The sequence below is a fragment of the Mesoplodon densirostris genome, chromosome 15, assembly GCF_025265405.1.
Source record: "Mesoplodon densirostris isolate mMesDen1 chromosome 15, mMesDen1 primary haplotype, whole genome shotgun sequence".
Lineage (NCBI taxonomy): Eukaryota > Metazoa > Chordata > Mammalia > Artiodactyla > Ziphiidae > Mesoplodon > Mesoplodon densirostris.
The window spans coordinates 89,708,032-89,725,359 of record NC_082675.1 but is presented as its reverse complement, the minus strand read 5'-3'; the positions used below and the strand labels follow the sequence as shown (position 1 = coordinate 89,725,359).

General features: G+C 58.0%; 1 protein-coding gene across 1 annotated transcript in view; it reads left to right on the top strand.

Annotated features, from left to right (window-relative positions):
• Window positions 1–4,467, top strand: part of LOC132502525 (collagen alpha-1(I) chain-like) — a 42,713-nt gene extending 38,246 nt beyond the window's left edge. Inside the window, exons 22-24 of the mRNA XM_060118383.1 lie at window positions 3,264–3,397; window positions 4,178–4,232; window positions 4,348–4,467. Coding sequence (XP_059974366.1) covers window positions 3,264–3,397; window positions 4,178–4,232; window positions 4,348–4,467 — 309 coding nt within the window. The remainder of the gene's footprint in view (window positions 1–3,263; window positions 3,398–4,177; window positions 4,233–4,347) is intronic.
• The last annotated feature ends 12,861 nt before the right edge of the window (window positions 4,468–17,328 follow it).

Below are 17,328 nucleotides of genomic sequence, written 5' to 3'. Positions count from 1 at the left end.
TCTCTGTTCATCAGAAGGGCTACGTTACTTACCTCTCAAGGCAGACAGATCTTTAGTGTGAATTTCTAGAAGTAGCAGGTCCCGACCCTATGTCCCATGACCGGCTTGATGGTGCCCTCGGGTCGCATTTGGTTTCGGGGACGAGAGAGCCCTTCCAGCAGGAGGGTTTCTCTGTGCCAGGTCCTCTGTGCAGGTGGGGGAGGGACGTGGGGACAGGGGGCGGGGGACAGCCCAGCCCCATCCCGTGGAGACTGTGACCAAGGCCCCTGCCACCTCGTGGCACCCCACGGTACTGTTTCCCCTGCAGGGGCAGCCGTCCGCTCAGGGTCCAGGGGATGTTTTAATTCTGTTTTTTTGCTTTCTGGGAAGAGTGGCTCCTTCCCAAGGGACTAAAATGAAAGTGACAAAAAATAAAAATGTGAACAAACATTTGGAAAAACTGTTTAAGCTCACTTATAAGTAAAAACTGCAAGTTGAAAAGATGCCGCTTTTCCTTATGAAAAGAAATATCTTCCAACGGTCCCAGTCATCCTGTCCTGAAAACCCCTCTGAAGGAAACGGGCTGGAGATGGAAAAGTTGGGGTCTAGGAGTGTTTACAGAAGACACATTCATAATATTGGGAAACGGGGAATTTACTCAGTGTCAAGCTCAGATTGTCCCTAGGATCCCGGCTCGCGGAACACGCTTCGGGGTTTGAGAGCACCTGCTTTCGGGACAGGACGTGAAACTGTGTGGAGTGGACGTGGGGTGGGGCGTCTGCTCCAGAGAACAGAGCACGGAAAAGTCGGCGCCCCGTGCCGTGTGCTGCGTTTGTGGGTTGCAGTGACTTTCACTTTTATGCATTTTCCTTATTTCCTGCAAAGAATCTGGGTAACTTTCATAACCGTAAACGGTGGGAAATGAGCAGCACGTAGGGGTCCTCCCTCAGGGTGAAAAGCCTGTGCTGTAACCTGGAAAACCGGAGGATTCCCCAAGGTTTACTCCGGGAAGGCCTAGCCCTGTTTTGAGAACAGATTCTTTTACAACTTGGTAAAAACTGAGGATCGAAAGTGCTTTTTCTAACCATAGACCAGCCGAGCGAAGAAAAAAAGTTCAACAGAGAAAAACCAAATGTGTTCACTGCCTCACGTTAAAAAGGGAAGAAGGAAAGAAAACGGATTCTGGTGGAGAATCACATTTCCAGCCTCAGGTCAGATAAGGGGATTATGATCACATTTCCAACTTCAGATCAGAGAATTGTGGGCTTGGCCAAAACACCCCCTGTTCTCCTAGAGTGCTATTAAATGGTGAGTGATTTTATATTTTATTTACACAGATTGCCTCCTTACTGGAAACACATGTTACCTAGGTAAGTGGGCCGGCACGAGCCCTGCACCTCACTTCGTCTCAGCGAAGGACGTGAGCTGAGGCTTCAGACGGTGTCTCGGGGCCCACGTGTCTCTCTGGTCTGTGCCCTCGGTTGGCCGTCGGCAGGACTGCACCTGAGCCAAGGCCCTGACGGCTCCAAGGGGAGGGAGGGTTCTGGCAACTCTTCCAGAAGGGATGTGGGTGGTTCAGCTCGGGTCGCTGCGTCCAGAGGCACGGACTTCCGGCACATCAGGCTGGGACCACGGGGTGGTGGGGGCCAGGGCCTTGCTCCCTCAGCTTCCGGGCGGGTCATCCCCGGGGTCCTGTGGCTGAGGTTCAGCCCATCCCTGCCCCCGGCATGAGATGCAGTGCCCCCCACCCCATCGTGTCACCGAGGCTCTGTGGCTGCTGCCGAGTGCCCCGCGGACGGGCGGCAGAGGTGCCCTGGGTGAGAGCCATCGTGAATTCTCTGTTAGAATGAAGCAAGGAAATCGCTGTTTCGGAGCTGCGGCCGGTTCTGAGTTGGCTTGGACTTGATCTCAGAGGTCCTTTGGGCCTGCTCTCATTTACAGGTGAGGAAAGGCCACTAATGTCTCAGATACAACTTAGAGGAACAGAAAAGGCCAACCCCGGTTTATTTTCATTGTTTCGGGGCTGACTATTCACTGCAACGCACGGATGTGAACACAGGAGGAAATAGGGGCAGAATGTGTGGCCACGTCAGGAGGTGCCCTGTGCGCGCCCCCGGCTGCTCGCGGCCCCCCATGGTTTTCCGAAGCCCCAAACCTCAAAAATGGGAGTTGCGGGAGCTAAAAATAGACATGTTCCGGTGACGAACGCAGCCTGTCTCCTCCCTTCTTCCAGCTAAATAACCCAACTCTGTTACAATGTTTCATAAGCCCTCTCTGCCCCCTGGTACCCGCGTGTGCGGCTCTGGATGAAATGGCCCCAAGTGAAGCTGTGGGAGTCCAGGGCTGAGCCAGCGCCCCAAGTGGGTCCAGTCAGCTCGAGGCCCCGGGGGGCAGAGAGCGCGTAGCATCCAGGAGCTGTAGCTGAGCGTCTCGAGGGGAACTCGCCCCGCGTGGCGTGGCAGGGGCTGTGGTGCCGGTGCTGCGGCCGCAGCCCACGCGCCCTTTACCAACAGCGACGCCCTTGCCCGGGAGGCTCCCATTTCCTATGCAGCTGACCGCTGGACCCACAGAGGAAGCGCCTGTCCGTGTGCGTGGACACGGTCCTTAGTTGCATTTTCCATTCTTGTAATTTTTTCTCTCTCATTTAGGAACTTTCCTTAATTACCCTCTTGGCGCTGGGTCTGTGCCAGACGCTTGTCATGCAAAGGGTTCCTGTGACCAAGAGCTTCTGCTCTTATCGGGGAGACAGACCTGTAGACAGGTGTCAGATGTTATGGTGCAGGTAGACGGGTGTGACTGTGCAGGTAGACAGGTGTGACATTGCAGGTGGCCAGGTGTGATAGGTAAACAGGTGTGACCATGTGGGTAGTCAGGTGTGACTGTGCAGACATTCGGACCACCGGGATGCCCTCGCCTTTGTCACATGCAGGCCTTGGTTCAGTGTCTCTCCTCCAGGGCGGGGAAAGACATCTGTTAGCCGACCCCTGGGAGAGCTGAACCCTGGCCAGGCAGGAAGTTCTTTAAGGAGTGTCCCGAGGGCCTCTGAGTTCACAAGCAGCGAGCAGAGCCCAGAGCCGCTTCCCTTTCATTTGGGCGGGGCCATGGGGCGGGAGGGGAAGTGGCAGGAGCCACCCCGGGGCACCCGCCTGCTCCAGCCCTCACTCCCGCTCTGCTGACCCTGCTCTGGCCTATTTTCCGCATGCACCTCTCTCTGCACATCCACATCTTTCCGCGGCTGCCTCATGATTTCTGACGGTCCTGTGCCCCTTGCTTCACACTCTCAGAAGTTTCTGGGCGACGCCCAGTACAGCGGTCCCTCTCCCAGCCTCTACCCCAGTTACGAAGCAACAACTGGCTGCAAGCGAGGCTCCTCCTGCATCCTCACCCTCCTGGTGTCCAAGGAGACAGGCTACCCGGGGTCAGCTGCGTCACTGTCGTTACAATGCTCCTTGGACGCTGTTTGGACCCGGGCGGGACTGGGTGCTCCTCAGCGCCAGGCATTTTCAGGGCCTTTGTGACGGGGTGAATGGGCTCGAGGGCTCTGAGTTCCGGCCGCCGCAGCAGGTCATCACACCAAGTCCCCATGGCCACCTGACAGGGGTCGCCGGGTCCCGAAGATCCCAGGACCGAGGTGCCCTTTTCCCTCAAGGGTTCGGGGAGAAGCCCTGGTGAACTGTGACCCAGCTCTGCGGCTGTAAGCACGGTGAGGACAGCGAAGATGGTGAAAAGGTTGCATTCCGATGCCCTCCCGGGAGGGCGCGTCCCTCCCCCGCTCAGCACCCCAGGTCTCACAGAAACTCGGGTGCCTGCAGGGTCCGGGGCCCCTCCCGGCTTCCACTCAGAGGAGCGTGCGTGGTCTGAAAAAGCAGGGTCCACAGAAAACAGAACAAGAGCCATCGTTTTCTTTACAGACGGCCCCAGGAAGCAGAGATGCTAGAACGTTCTCAGCTGGCAGCAGACACAGACTCAACCCCAGGCCCACGGGTGCTGGGCTGCAGGTGGGAACATCGCGGGGTGTGATGCTCATGGTCACGGTGCTGGGGTGCAGAGTGCAAGGCCCAGACCCTCGCTGGGCCGGGCTTCCTCGGTGGAAGAACTCAGCCCGGGGGTGACGCCTCCAGCCGAGCCCCGTGTAAGAGTGGGCGCCGGGCTCGGCTTGCCTCCCGGGGGACACGCCCTGGGCGACTGCCGCACACAGATTCAGGACGGTGACACTGCCCACCTCCGAGGGCCGCGACCATGGAGGCCCCCAGGTTGGTGCCCCCCGGGTTCTGCCACGGGCTCCCCTGCTGCCTGCCGTGTCTGTGTCCTTTCTCTGGGACGAAGCACAACCCCGAGCGTGACAGCCTTCTGTGTCCTCGAGTCCAGCCTGTGGGTGGTCTTCTGTGGATGCTTCCCCCCGCCCCCGAGCTCCCAGCTGGGACACCGTCGGACGCTGAGAAGGCCTCTGGCCCTGGCCCCTCTCCTCCCCCCGACGTCGTCCTGTGAGGACACATGCAGGGCTCGCCCAGCGGTGGTGGGCTGTGTGGGCTGTGTATTTGGAGGAAGGGTCAGCAGGGTCATTTCAGGACAGGACGGAGCCCGCTGGGCCCCGGGTGTCTGGGGGGTGGTGTCCCTGGGGGAGGCCGAGTCTGCAGGACGGAGCAGTGGAGGTGACTCGGGACCCTTGTGGAAAGGAGGGACCTGGTGGCTCAGACGCTGAGGTCACATCTCCCCCTGCGGCTCTCTGCCGAGTGCTGGCCTGGTGGTCTAAGGGACAGGCGATGGGCCTGTCACTGTGGGACGTCAAGTGTGACACCATCACCCACGTGATGTCACAAGCGGATGGGGGCAGGGGGCCAAGTTAGCCTCAGGCTGGTTTTAGGCTGTTTCTCCTGCCCTTCGGTTCGCTCTCTGCCCACGCGCACCCTCCCTCCCCAAGTGGGGTGGATTCTCCTACTTATTATCAGAAGCGGGAAAGGTAATTACCAGGTGAGGAATCGTAGGTAACAGACAAGGGTGCTGGTTACAAGTTTGCTTTTGGGCAGAAAGTTTTACTTGTTTGACAGCAAGATAACAAGCATTGACAGGACATCACTTTTTGGAAAGACCTATTTGAAGAACATTGGAAAGGCTTTCTAGATGTTTCCACCGGCTCTCAGCTGGCCTCCGACTCCCTGTCCAGCTCCGGGCGGAATGGACGGGCTCTAACAGCCAGGAGGCGAGTGATGCCCTGGGCACGCCTCACTTCCTGCAAGGCGTGTCGCTGCACATGACCTGGGGGGTCTGCTGAGGGCGGGGGAGCAGGTGTGGCATCGGGGCCCAGCTCTGGGCTCAGCCTGCAGCTCCCGGGTGCCTGAGATGGAGCCCCGGGCGCCCCCAACCCCCGCCGGCCCGAGCACAGAGCAGTGAGGCTCCCACAGCGACCTCGGGGGCAGGAATAGGGGTCAGCGTCACAGGAGGGGTGACCAGGGCTGGAAGAGACGAGGGACCAAAGAGGAGAGAGAGGCCAGCCCCTCCCACCTGCGGCCACGCAGCCTGGGTGTCCCTAAACCCAGCCGTCCAGCGCGTGAAGGTGTTCTGAAAGGGGCGCTTCTAAGAGAGCGTCGCCTTGTTCAGGTTGACCGTGAACACTCAGCTGTCCCCTTGTTTATTCTCGCGAAGGCAGTTTCCAGGGTCCCTTCCAGGGCCGGGTGCCGGGCCGCTCGCTAGGACTGATTCAGCAGCTGAAAGACGGACCCCCGCCTTCAGGGGTCTATGGTGCTGGGGCGTCCATGGTTGACCCCGCCCTTGGTTGGTACGCAGCTCTGGTAACACAATTCGGGAACAATCACGGCCCTGCAGAGGCTCGGAAGGCAGAGGCCCGGCATTTGAATGGTTACCCTGCTCGCTTATTTTCCTGTATTTGCTGTGGAGTGACTGGAAAATTCCCCATCCCTCAACGCCTACGAGCCAGAGATTACCAGAACCAAAAATAAAAAGATACCCACAGCTTTTCAAAGAGGAGCAGTGAGGTGATTGAAGGCTCCCCCAGCCCTCCTCCACCGGCCCCAGGGGCTCCAAGACAGCCGAGCAATCAGAGAGACAGTTGCTATTGGGGGGAAAAGTACCAAATGCTGCTAGCTTTAAATCCTTCTTTTTTATCAGATTGGACTCTGGCCACTTTATAAAGCTGAACATTTAGATTTTAGAAAGCAACGCAACAGCCCACGGGTTCAAGAGTGATACCAGGCCTTGCAGAAGACAAATGTTATGAAACACATAGAGAGAGAAAGATCTCTCATTATGAATCGTACCCTGCGCTGTTCCCAAATATAACCAGCGCATAATTAAAAAACTTCCCAGCGTTATTACCTTCATCACAACAACAGACGTGCCCAGGAGTCCACGCCCCCACGAGACAAGAGCTTGGTGGGGCGTCCTCACGCCCAGAGGCCTCCACAGGCTTCCCTGGAGGACGACCCATCCACTCATCCGCAGCTGAGGTTCTGAGACAGAGATCGTACCTGGCTGGTCCTGCCCTCATGCCCCAAGGAGACGAAGGGGAGGGTGTGGGTCTCGGCTTCCCCAGCGGACGGAGCCCGTCCTGACGGAGCCTGCTCTGCCCTGGACGGTGTGCAGCCAGAGGGCAGTGTCAGGAGTGGACGCAGAGCCTGGGAGGAGCAGCTCAGCCCATCGCAAAGCGTTAGCTTGGACCCAGGGGGCTGCACACGGGACACTCATGCAGCAGGGTTCTCAGGGGAGGCCCTGGCGCTCGGGGCCTCTGGGCCAGGACGGGTCGGTGGACGTGAGCAGAGTCAGGGCCGAGAAGGTGGCTGCAAACCGAGCCTGAAGCAGGGCCTGTGCTGTGTTCTGCGAGGGGCGGGGGCGGTCCGCTCAGCTTCAGGACGGGGGCATTTGCTGTTTGATAAACCGCAGGCCGGGTTATTGCCTCGTGGGGATTGTGAGAAACGGGTCCAGAAAGGCCAGCACAACTCAGGCCCAATGGTGGCCGTTCCCGAACCGTCCTGGCAGCACGGCCCCGGCACCTGCATTTCCCCAGATCATTGCTGGGCGGGTGCAACCCTGGAGAGCGAGTGTCTGCAGGCTCGGAGTCCCATGGGTTACTCCGCGGCGTGGGGCTGCATATCTCACGCTGTGTAATTATGTAGCCAAATATTCCCGGGGGAGTTCTGTTTACAGAGGGAGTTCTGATTATTCTTGAGGTTTGCTTAGTATGTGTGTGCGTGTGTAGGTGAGTGTACTGAAAATAGCTGAGAGTCTGTAATAAGTTAGAGGAAAGGCAGGCAGTTCGTTTGTCCAACTGACTAGCAGTGCGATTTGGGGGGAGTTATGGACTCTCTCTGGATGTGAAACGAATGGACCGCAGCTGCCCACGTGTGGTCTGCACAGGGTAGGTCTGCACCCCGGAGCCTGTTGGAGGTTTAGGCTCAGGCTCCGCCCCGACCACGGATCAGAATCTCCATTTTATAAGGTCCCAGGCCGCTCATCCGTGAGCAAGCGTGTGCCGGAGGCTGGGCCTCTCCATCTCTGAAGTCCGTCCAGCTCTGCATTTATTTGATTCTATGAAAAGAAGGAAGGCTCTTAAGAGGCCATAAAGGGACCAGCAGAGAGAGAATCTCTCACCAAAGGGCAACAGCACAATGCTGATGAAGAACCTTCGTGTTTAATGTGTGTGCAGGGCAAGTGCAGTGGCCCCGTGCAGCGGTGCTGTTATTAAAATGAACGTGTGTGAACTGACCATTTAACATTTGCACCTGACCATGAAATAATGTATCACAGAACAAAACGCATCAGTTCCTGACTGCTGTCCTGCTTTGTCTCTTGCGTCACCTGCGTTGGGTCTGAAACCAGACCCAAGTGGGAGTACTTACAGCACGGAGACGGCAGATGCCACAGACCAGCCCTAGTGGATCCTGACCCGTTCCCAGCGCCGGGCGTCTGTCTCTCTACAGTCTCGCTGTGAGTGGAGGGAGAAGGCTGCTTCCAGCGAGATGTGGGGACTCCAGGGCCTGGCCTCAGACAGGAGGCGAGCGGGTCACAGGGTCACTTGGGAGCAGCCCAGGGCTCTGCATGTGCACCTTTTTACTTGGATGTGATTGACTTTTGCACCAGAAGCCAAAGGGGGCTCATCCTGCCTCAGCAGCAGCTGCAGGACGCTGGCTGCCGGAGCTGGGAGATGGCCGGGTCGCCCCGGGGCAGGCGGAGCCACCCCTGCCAGGCTGCACCTTGCCCTCCACCCGGCCCGGCCTGCTGAGTGATGACCACTAGAGCGTTTCTCCCCTGGAACCATCCTGCCGCGCTGCGTGGCTGCACCTCCGGTGCCGAGCACACTGACCAGCACCAAATAAATACGTGTTAAACATACGAATGAATAAGAAAGCAACCCCATCAGGAGGGGCTGTCCTGTCCTGTCGCCGGCTCGCTGACACCTTCTAACACGCGTGTCAAAGGGCGTGCTGTTGGCGTGAGCAGCGGGTGATCATGGATGCTCCGTGGGCTGGTGCAGCTGTCAGGCGTCGGAGGAATTTTTGGCGAGAGCTCAAAGCCAAGCCTCGTGCCCGTTTTCAGGGCCTGCTTGCCCCCCCGCCTATCACTCGGAGCCGGTGGGATGACTCAGCGGCCCAGAGGGTCTGACCAGGACCCGCTTCGCACCGCAGAGGAAGGTTCATGGGCTGGGATGCAGGAGCGGGGGCCCCTCCCACCAGGCTCTGCGTTTGGGCCGGGTCCAGGCACCGTTCTCCTTGCGATGCACATATGTGTTTACAGTGGGAGAGACGCCAACAAAAGTTAAGTTCATACGCATGTGGGTTTCATGTTTATATTTTTCTGTTGCAGAAATGAAACTGCTGCTAAATATGTTATACGTACAAATAGACAGATAAATCATAGATACACGGATTTTGTTGTCTCCAGCGTATTTTTATATTTTATCTTTTTAATATACTTCAGACAACATTGATGTTTGAACAGTGGACAGGAACCCCTACGGTGGTTCTTCTAGAGCTCGGGGTCGGATTTCCCTTTTTCCTCGTGTGCTCTGTGTAGAGATTTCCCCTGAGCATCACTGGGTGGCTGAGGCCCCGTCGCAGGACCACAGGCTGCTCCCGGGTCAGGCGGAGTCCAAGGGGCCCGAGGGGCTGCCGCACTGGGTCTGTGGCTCACAGATCAGAGAAGGTGGAGGTCAGTAAAAGCTGCTGTCCCCACAAAGCCTCTTACATGGGAAAGCGCAGGCTCTGCGTCAAGGTGACAAGGAAGTCCCCTGGGCCCAACGGGCAGCTGAGTAACTGTCAGTGGAAGCGAAACAGAGAAGCACAGGCTTGTGAAATGAGCCAGCGGGTCTCCTGGAAGCTGAGTGCAGACAGGAGGGGCCAGCAAGGCTCCAGGGCACGGAGGCTGCCGTCCAGAGGGCAGCCCTCGCCCCCCGCCGGCTGCAGAGACCCCAGATCACGCTAAGAGAAGTGGAGGCTCCCCCGGCCCTTCTGGACACCACACACGTGTCCCTCTAGAAGCGTGGCCCTGGCTTCCGCGGTGGGGACCACGACCAGGAGGTCGGCTACAGGTGGAGGCCGAGGAACAGGGACGTGAGAGGCGGCCTGCGGAGAGGTCAGCCAGGAGGGGAGTGGCCACAGGAAGTGGTCAGCACGGAGAGGTGGGCAGGGTGGGCTCTGACCTCTGGGGCGCAGGCTTCGCTGGGTTTTCTCTCCGGCATAGCTGAATGTTTTTGCATCCTCAGGACACACCCCATGAAGGCGTTAGAGGCTTGACGGTGTGTTTGGTGCTGGTCACCGGGCACTGGTCTGACTCTGCGTCCTGTGTGCCTGCCTATCCTCTGGAAGTTTCAGGGCCCCCTTGTTACCCCTTTGATGATCCTGTTTCCAGAGCCGGCTGTGCAGGGACCAGACTCTGAGGTTGCCATGTCCGTCCTCGGGGAGGGGCGTCCACCGGGGCCGCCAGTTTTCAAGCCCCCGCGCTCCTTGGCCTCGCAGGCCCTGATTTTAATCCCGCCTTAATCTCCTTCAGTATATTCCGCCCACCTTGCTGTCACCACTAAGGCATGTGGGGCGAAGCTGGGCCCAGGCCGTCTGTCCCAGCAGTGAGGGCTCGTGGAGGTGAGTGAGAAGCTCGTGTGTCCCCTCCTCTGGGTGTCCCGAGGCCCCGCTGACTCTTGCTGTCGTCTCCCAGGAGGTCCTCCTCATGGCCAAGTCCTCCGTGGTTCCGAGCACGCCCTGGAATTCTCAGAGGCGCAGTTGTCAGGGCCCAGCTCGTCACGTCACACGGGCTCTCTTTCTCTGGGGCGCGGCCTGTGGGAAAGGTCTCGCACTTTCGCGGCATTGCATCTTTAGCATTTTCACCCGGGAGTGGTCCTCACAGCTGCGGAGCTTGCCTTCTGCCTAGAGAGGTGCTGCCGGTGCCAGGGTCCCTCGGGCGCCCACCACGCAGACAGCTGGACCCGCCTTGCGGATGGAGGGCCTGGCCCGACGTTCAGGAAATCTTGCAGTGTACAGCTTGCTTGTTCACCCGTGCCGCTCTCTGCGAGGGTTAAAACAACACAGACAAAACAAAAAAGAATTTAAAACCTCCTCTATGTAGCTCAGCTATTAGGAGGTGTAAGTCTAGTTTTGCCTGATCAAAGCAAATACGACCGCTCGTTCATTCACTTGGACGGTATTTCTGAGGCTCTCCTGGGTGCTGGAGGCCAGCACTGTCTTCTAGCCCGTGCGTTGCTGTGGTAACAGCCACCGGCCGGCCGCGGCCCAGCCCAACCCCGAGTGTGCCCAGACCTTGGGTGGGCAGGGCCTCAGGGGCCCGTGGCTGCTAGAGGCCCCCCAGACAGCGGGCTGGGCCTCAAGACCCCCTATGTGGCAAAAACCAGAGCAGTAACTGTTGTTAAGACCATCCACGGCGGCTAAAATTAGTGCAGAAGCCCCGCGATGGGCAGGGTAACTGCAGGTCTCAGGAACTGTTGAAAGCAGAGTAGAAAGCTGGTGGCCGCTGCTCTGACTGCAGTCCTGACACAGGCTGACCGGCCCCCCTAGGCGTGGTCCCGGGAACCTGAGAAAAGCCCACCTTGAGGGACCATCCAGGAACCCCTGGCTGTGCTCGTCGAAAGGTCTGGGTCGTGACAGAAAAAGACTGAGGACCTGGAGGGGATGAGGGGGTCTGACGACCGAGGAAACGCCAGAGCCAGGACAGATGGGGGGACAGACAGGGGACCCTAGGGGACAGCCTTGTCCCCAGGGTGTCAGGTGGCCGGGCCCCTGGCACAAGCTCCTCATCCATTGACCCCAGTGACACACAGCCGTGGGCCGCCAGGGCCCCGCGGGGACAGCACGAGCAGGTGGTGGTAGCTGGGGACACAGCCCCACCGCCCACACCCAGCCTGGTTCTTCCGAGTGGATCACGTCGGCTGGGGGGGGTGATCGAACTTGACCCGCCCTCCCAGGCTTTCAATCCCAGAGTTCACGCCCTCACGTTGCCCGGCGTGGGCGGCTCTGTGTGGACCCAGGTGGGGTTTGTTTTCTTCCTGAGGTGCTCCTGTAGGCGCTCTGGGTGTGGGCGCCGTTTTCTCTCCAGTCGCTAAGTGCAGGTCGTGACACCCTGGCCGGACAAGCCACTTACGACACCGCGGTGACCAGAAACGCTCGCCAAGACCAACCCTGTTAGGACGAGCGCTGGCCTCCCCCGGGTTTGCATTGTCACGTCAAGTGACCTTTTCAGCAAAGGGAAAGATGACGTCTCTCGTTTTTTGTTCGGAGCTGGAAGTACCTACCAGCGTATTAAGTCAGTTATGTTTCAAGCACCGCTATTCCCGTTGCTGTTCTGATCACTTGTTTATTTAGCAGGAAGCCCTTTCCTCGCACTGGGTCCCGTGTGCAGACCTGCACGTGAGCCGCCAGAAGGGCACGAGCTGGGCCACCGCTGGGGCCCCAACAAGGCGCTGTCCAGGACCCATCGGTCCAGCCGACACCCTGCCCGAAGCCAGAGGCTCCCTTTTTGCTGTCGCTGCCATTCTCAGACACTCGACAGACCGGGAGCACCCACTGCACCCGCCACGTGCTTGCGAAGGCGCCACGGGGCGGCACGGAGTCCCGGGAGGGAAGCAGGGGCCGGGAGCCATGGGGGGCTGGGGGAGAATACGGATGCTGTTTGCTTCCGGGAACCCGTTGGATTTGGAGCAGCAGCAGGTCACTGGGTGCTGCCTGGGCCCCGGCGGGCGCCACTCAGGGCTCAGACGGGGGCTCCTGCGTCACTTCATCCGGGGGCACGGGTGGAGTCGCTTCAGGGAGCTGGGCTCCTTTCATCCCCAGGGACCCGTGGCTTCATTTTGTTTCTAACAATAAAGCGGCTGTGGACTGGCCCCCCGCGTCCCGAGGGAACAGAATCCACGACATACTTGCTGTCAGAGTGAATCTCGGAACAGCAGGACTTGGTGCTCGCCGTGCCGGTCGAGGTGGTGGCTCTTTCTTGTGGGGACAGAGAGGAACCAAGGCCACACGTTAATCTCAGCCCAGAGTCACGAGGCTGCTTCTCCTCACAAAGTCCACGAGGAAACCCTGGGGGGTTTGGGGGGCATCGCCGTGGGCAAGGAGTCTTTACCCCGGGACCCTCCAGGGGTCAGAGGCTGAGCTGCCCCGCAGAATCCGGGGTGGCCCCTGGAGACCCTGGTCCAGAGGGGGTGGGCAGTGCCCTTCTCTCCTGCCCCTCATGCCCCCGCGCCCTGCCCCCCGCCCCCCAGTGGCTCCCGCCTCCCCGAGGGCAAACAGGATGGTGCCCATCGGCCTTGACCTGTTTCCTTCTCAGCAGAGGTGACGATGGCTGCCGAGTGCTGGGCAGCAGCTCCACCCCCCAGAGATGCAGCTGGACGGGACCTGCCTCTGAGCCTCTCCCCAGCGACCGGGGCCTCTGCAGAGGGCAGGGGAGAGGCCGCGACCGTGACGGGCTCTGAGGTGGCCCCTTACAGGGGGAGCAGGTGGGGCCCCCAGACTTCACGGGGGGCTCTCTCTGCAGGGATGACCCAACCTATCACGGCCCCTATCACGTGGTGTGAGCCGGGGGTCCTGACCGTGATCCCTGCTGCACACTCAGGAAGCCAGGACGTCCCCAACCTCAAATCCAGGCTGACTTTTCTGGAGCACTGTCGTCTCGGGGGAGACAGAGAGCCTGGAAGCAGCTGCACAGAGTGCGCTCTGGAACTCGGTCCAGCCTCTCAGGTGACACGACACATGGTGACCTTGTCAACTCGTGTTGCTGCTCGGAGCTCAGACTCTAAGGCCAGGTCCTTAGGGGCCTTCGTCTCCGCACAGATGGTCCCTGGTTGGTGCCAGGACGCGGCGGGCGCTCAGCTGTTAGAGAGGTCAGAGCCCGCAGGAGACCATCTCCCGTGGATGCGGCACCAGTCAACCCTGGGCGTTGGCGTGTGCGTGCACGCACGCTGTGTGTGCACACGTGTGCTCCCACAGGTGTGTGTGCCTGGGGGGGGGTCATACGCTCAGCAGGGCTAAGCGAGCACTACAGCGGGTCCAGCGTGGGCCACAGACATTGCTGACCTCAGGCCCCAGGGGCCCCTTGGGAGGAAAGCCGACAACGGGGGCCAGCCCAGCTGCCCACCTGGGGTCTGGGACGATTGGGGCCCGTGCCTGCAGCCTGGTGTGCCGGACCAACCGACCGTCCTTTCACTACAAAGCAGCTGGCCTCGTTCTGTGCATCTTTAAAACTCAGACCGAGCGACTTCATTCATGTTGTTGTCACTTTTTATTACAGAAAATTCCAAACACATACCAAGTAGGCAGGACTCAAGCTTTTCCAGTGAAAATCGCATTGACCTCGCTCCCCTCCAAGCCCCAGCCCGCCCGCTGCACCTCGTACGGTTCCAGTGCAAACCCCAGACACCATGCCATTCCATCATAAATCTTTCAGTACATTCTCTTAAAAAGGGGGCTCCTAAAAGAGCTACACTTCACCTAAAATAACTGAACAATATTCATTAATATCACACATCTGTTCATGTTTAAAAGTCCTGTTGTCACGCTGTGTCTGTGTTACTTTCAGCTTGTGTGAATTGGGATCCAAACAAGCCCACGCACTGGGACTGGCTGCCATGCTTCAGTCTTTAATCAATAGGTTCCCCTCCAGCTCTTTGGCTTTTCTTGCAAATTATCTTTTGAAGAAGCCAGGTTGTCTCACGGAGTCTTCAGCAGCCTGCCTTTTGCACGTTGGATATTGACAATGAAAAGACATGGAGGAGACGTAAACGCATGTTGCCAAGTGAAAGAAGCCCACCTGAAATGGCTGCGCACTGTGTGTCCAACTACAGGACGTTCTGGAAAAGACAAAACTGTGGACCCGGTGAGCAGATCAGTGGTGCCAGGGGCTGGGGGAGGGAGGGAGATACAGGGGGAGCACAGAGGATGTTTAGGGCAGTGAAAACACTCTGTATGACCCCATGATGGCGGATATGTGTCATTACACACCTGTCTGAACCCATAGAATGTACAACACCCAGAGTGAATTTTATTTTATTTTATTTTTTTTTGCTGTATGCGGGCCTCTCACTGCTGTGGCCTCTCCCGTTGCGGAGCACAGGCTCCGGATGCGCAGGCCCAGCGGCCATGGCCCACGGGCCCAGCCGCTCCGCGGCATATGGGATCCTCCCAGATCGGGGCACGAACCCGTATCCCCTGCATCGGCAGGCGGACTCTCAACCACTGCGCCACCAGGGAGGCCCCCCAGAGTGAATTTTAACATAAACTGTGGACTTTGGGTGATGAGGTATGGACATAGGTCCATCAGTTGTAACAAACGTACCGTCTGCTGGGGATGTTGATAGTGGGGAAGACCTCCCAGGCCAGGAGGGGGTGTACAGGAAAGATCCACACCTCCCCCTCAACTGTGCTCTAGCCTTAAGCTGCTCTAAAAACTAAATTCTATTAAAACAATATGCATAAGAAACTAAAACAATACATCGAAATGCTAATGAGGTTAGATCCGGTGGCAGGATTATAGCAATGTTTCTTCCTCATCTTCAATGGAGTCTATGTTAACATTTCACAATTAGATCAATTTTTAAAAGCCAGGCACGTGATCACAGGAAAGGACTGTAAATGCTAAATGTGACTGTCACCTCTGGGTGGTGTGATGAACGGCCTGTTTCCTTTGTTGTACTTGAAAATGTTTCCACCTGGGCAGCACTTTCAAAATGGAAAAGCTTTATGTAAAGATCAGACTGCAGCTCTGAACGTGTGTGCGTGTACACACATGTGCACACGTGTACATGCACACGCTCAGCAGTCCACACTGGATTGAATCTTTGAAAATACAAGGCGTGTACCGTGAAGCTGGCCCTTGTGGTGCGTGAGTGGGTGGCTCCGGTCATCCTCCAGGCTCTTCTGCTCATGTGGGGCAGCCGGGGTCCTTGCAGGGAACACCAGTGTCCCCGCCCTGACACCTGGGCAGCCCCCGGCCCTGACTTGGGTTTCCGCATGGGGTGGGCACACAGACGGGTCAGACTCACACGACAGGTGTCCCCACGTCACAGCTTCACGGTTGTTTTAAAAACATGAAAAAACATGAAAAACTCAGATGGGACGAGATCCACCCACGTTTACACAAAATTTCAACATTGCGTTTCTCAAGGAAGAGGGTAAAATTTCCCTACATTTCCAGTGTTACAGACTTTTGAGTGTTTGTAAAAAGTGGCTTGAATTTATGATCTGCTTGTGCAAAGATTTCTCACGGACCCAAGGGATTCTCTCTCCCAATTCCTGGTCATGAGTTTCCAGACAGCTGTCTTAAGCATAAAGCCTGACGTTTAAGTTACGTTCAGGATGGCAAGTTCAAGCTTCCTATTAAAATTTCTAGAAAAGATGTCACTTGGAGGAGTTGCACAAATTACCCAGCATTTCCCTGACTCGAGTGCACGTCTCTCTGTGAGACGGCACGCAGGTCCCCCAGGCAACCCTCCCCCAAGGGTGGCGCCACTTCCTCAGGAGGCTTGAGGGGTCCCGGGGACCTTCGGTGCCACCCCGGCCCCCGGGACGGCTCAGCATCCCAGCACGTGCCACTGAGAACAAGGCTGCAAGGAGACGTTTAACTACCCCCAGCCCTCTTAGGGATATCCACCCGAGGCGCTGTGTCGGGTTTCAGCGGGAAACCTTGAGATTAGTCACGTTCCCAGTTCTGTCTTCTCCGTTTCTGCCCTAGTACAGACCCATCAGAGGGGCCTCCCCCTCGCTGCTCCCCAGGAACGGTTCTGACCGGGAATCCTGGAGCCTCACACTGCTGTTGTGGAGACTGGCGGGTACACGAAGGTACGCTCACCTTGGTGAGGAAACTAGGCGGGGACTGTGCCTGCATCCTTGACGTCTGCCGGCCCACACCTGTCCCGTGTGCAGCATGATTCCCACTCCCCCCCTACACCCCGATCATCAGGAGGGTGGGTGGCATCTGACCGTCAAAGAGAGGACAAACCACGGGAGGAGGATTCAAGTTCCCAATGACACCTGAGCATTTGGTGAACACCTGGATCCAGCCGTACCTGAAGCTCCACCTCACTTCTCAGACAAGCCAGTCGATACAGGAAGACAAGCCCACTGGAGCTGTGGCTGTTACTTGCAACTGAAGAGTGTGAAGAGGACACAGCCTGAGCCCAACACTCACTTTTAATCCAGTAATTAGCCCAGAAAATGGCAAGAAGAAGGTCTGCTGTGCTGACCTAGAGCTGGAAGCAGGCACACCTCCTGTGTCCTGGTGACCCAGCAGCCCAGGGGCTGCCCCTCCACACGACAGGAACGCAGCATCACGGGCACACCCCGGGCTCTGCTTCCTCCACCTGCAGCCTGACCTGGAGACATCACGAAGGAAGGACCAAGGGGCTGTCTCAGACAAGTTCACCAGCATTACCGCCCAGGGGTCTCGGGTCAGCGGTACCGGGTGGGGTCTTCCTGGGGCCGCCCGAGCACACGGGGCCTGTGGGTGAGACCTGGGACCCCAGGGGCGGGACCACGCGTGGCCATGCTGTCTGGCTGACACACCGAATACGATGAGTTTCACACCCTGTCAGCACTGAGTTCCCAGGTCAGAATTGCCTCTGGTTTCCTTGGGTGTCTTAGGTCAAATTTTCATAAATCTAGTGATTAGACGTAACACTGGTCCTTGGCATTCCTAAAGCTTTGGTGCAGTAAGGGAGAGACTAACAGCCACGGACCGGCTTGAGATGATCGTCTGCTTTTCTGTTTCAACGTCCAAGGCCCTGGTCATTCACCCAGGAATCTGCCCCATGAGCTCCCTGGAGGGGAGCAGGACAGGGCAGCTCACCCACGCACGTGGTGCGAGAGCTGGATCCCATGAAGAGGGAACGGGGCAGAGAAG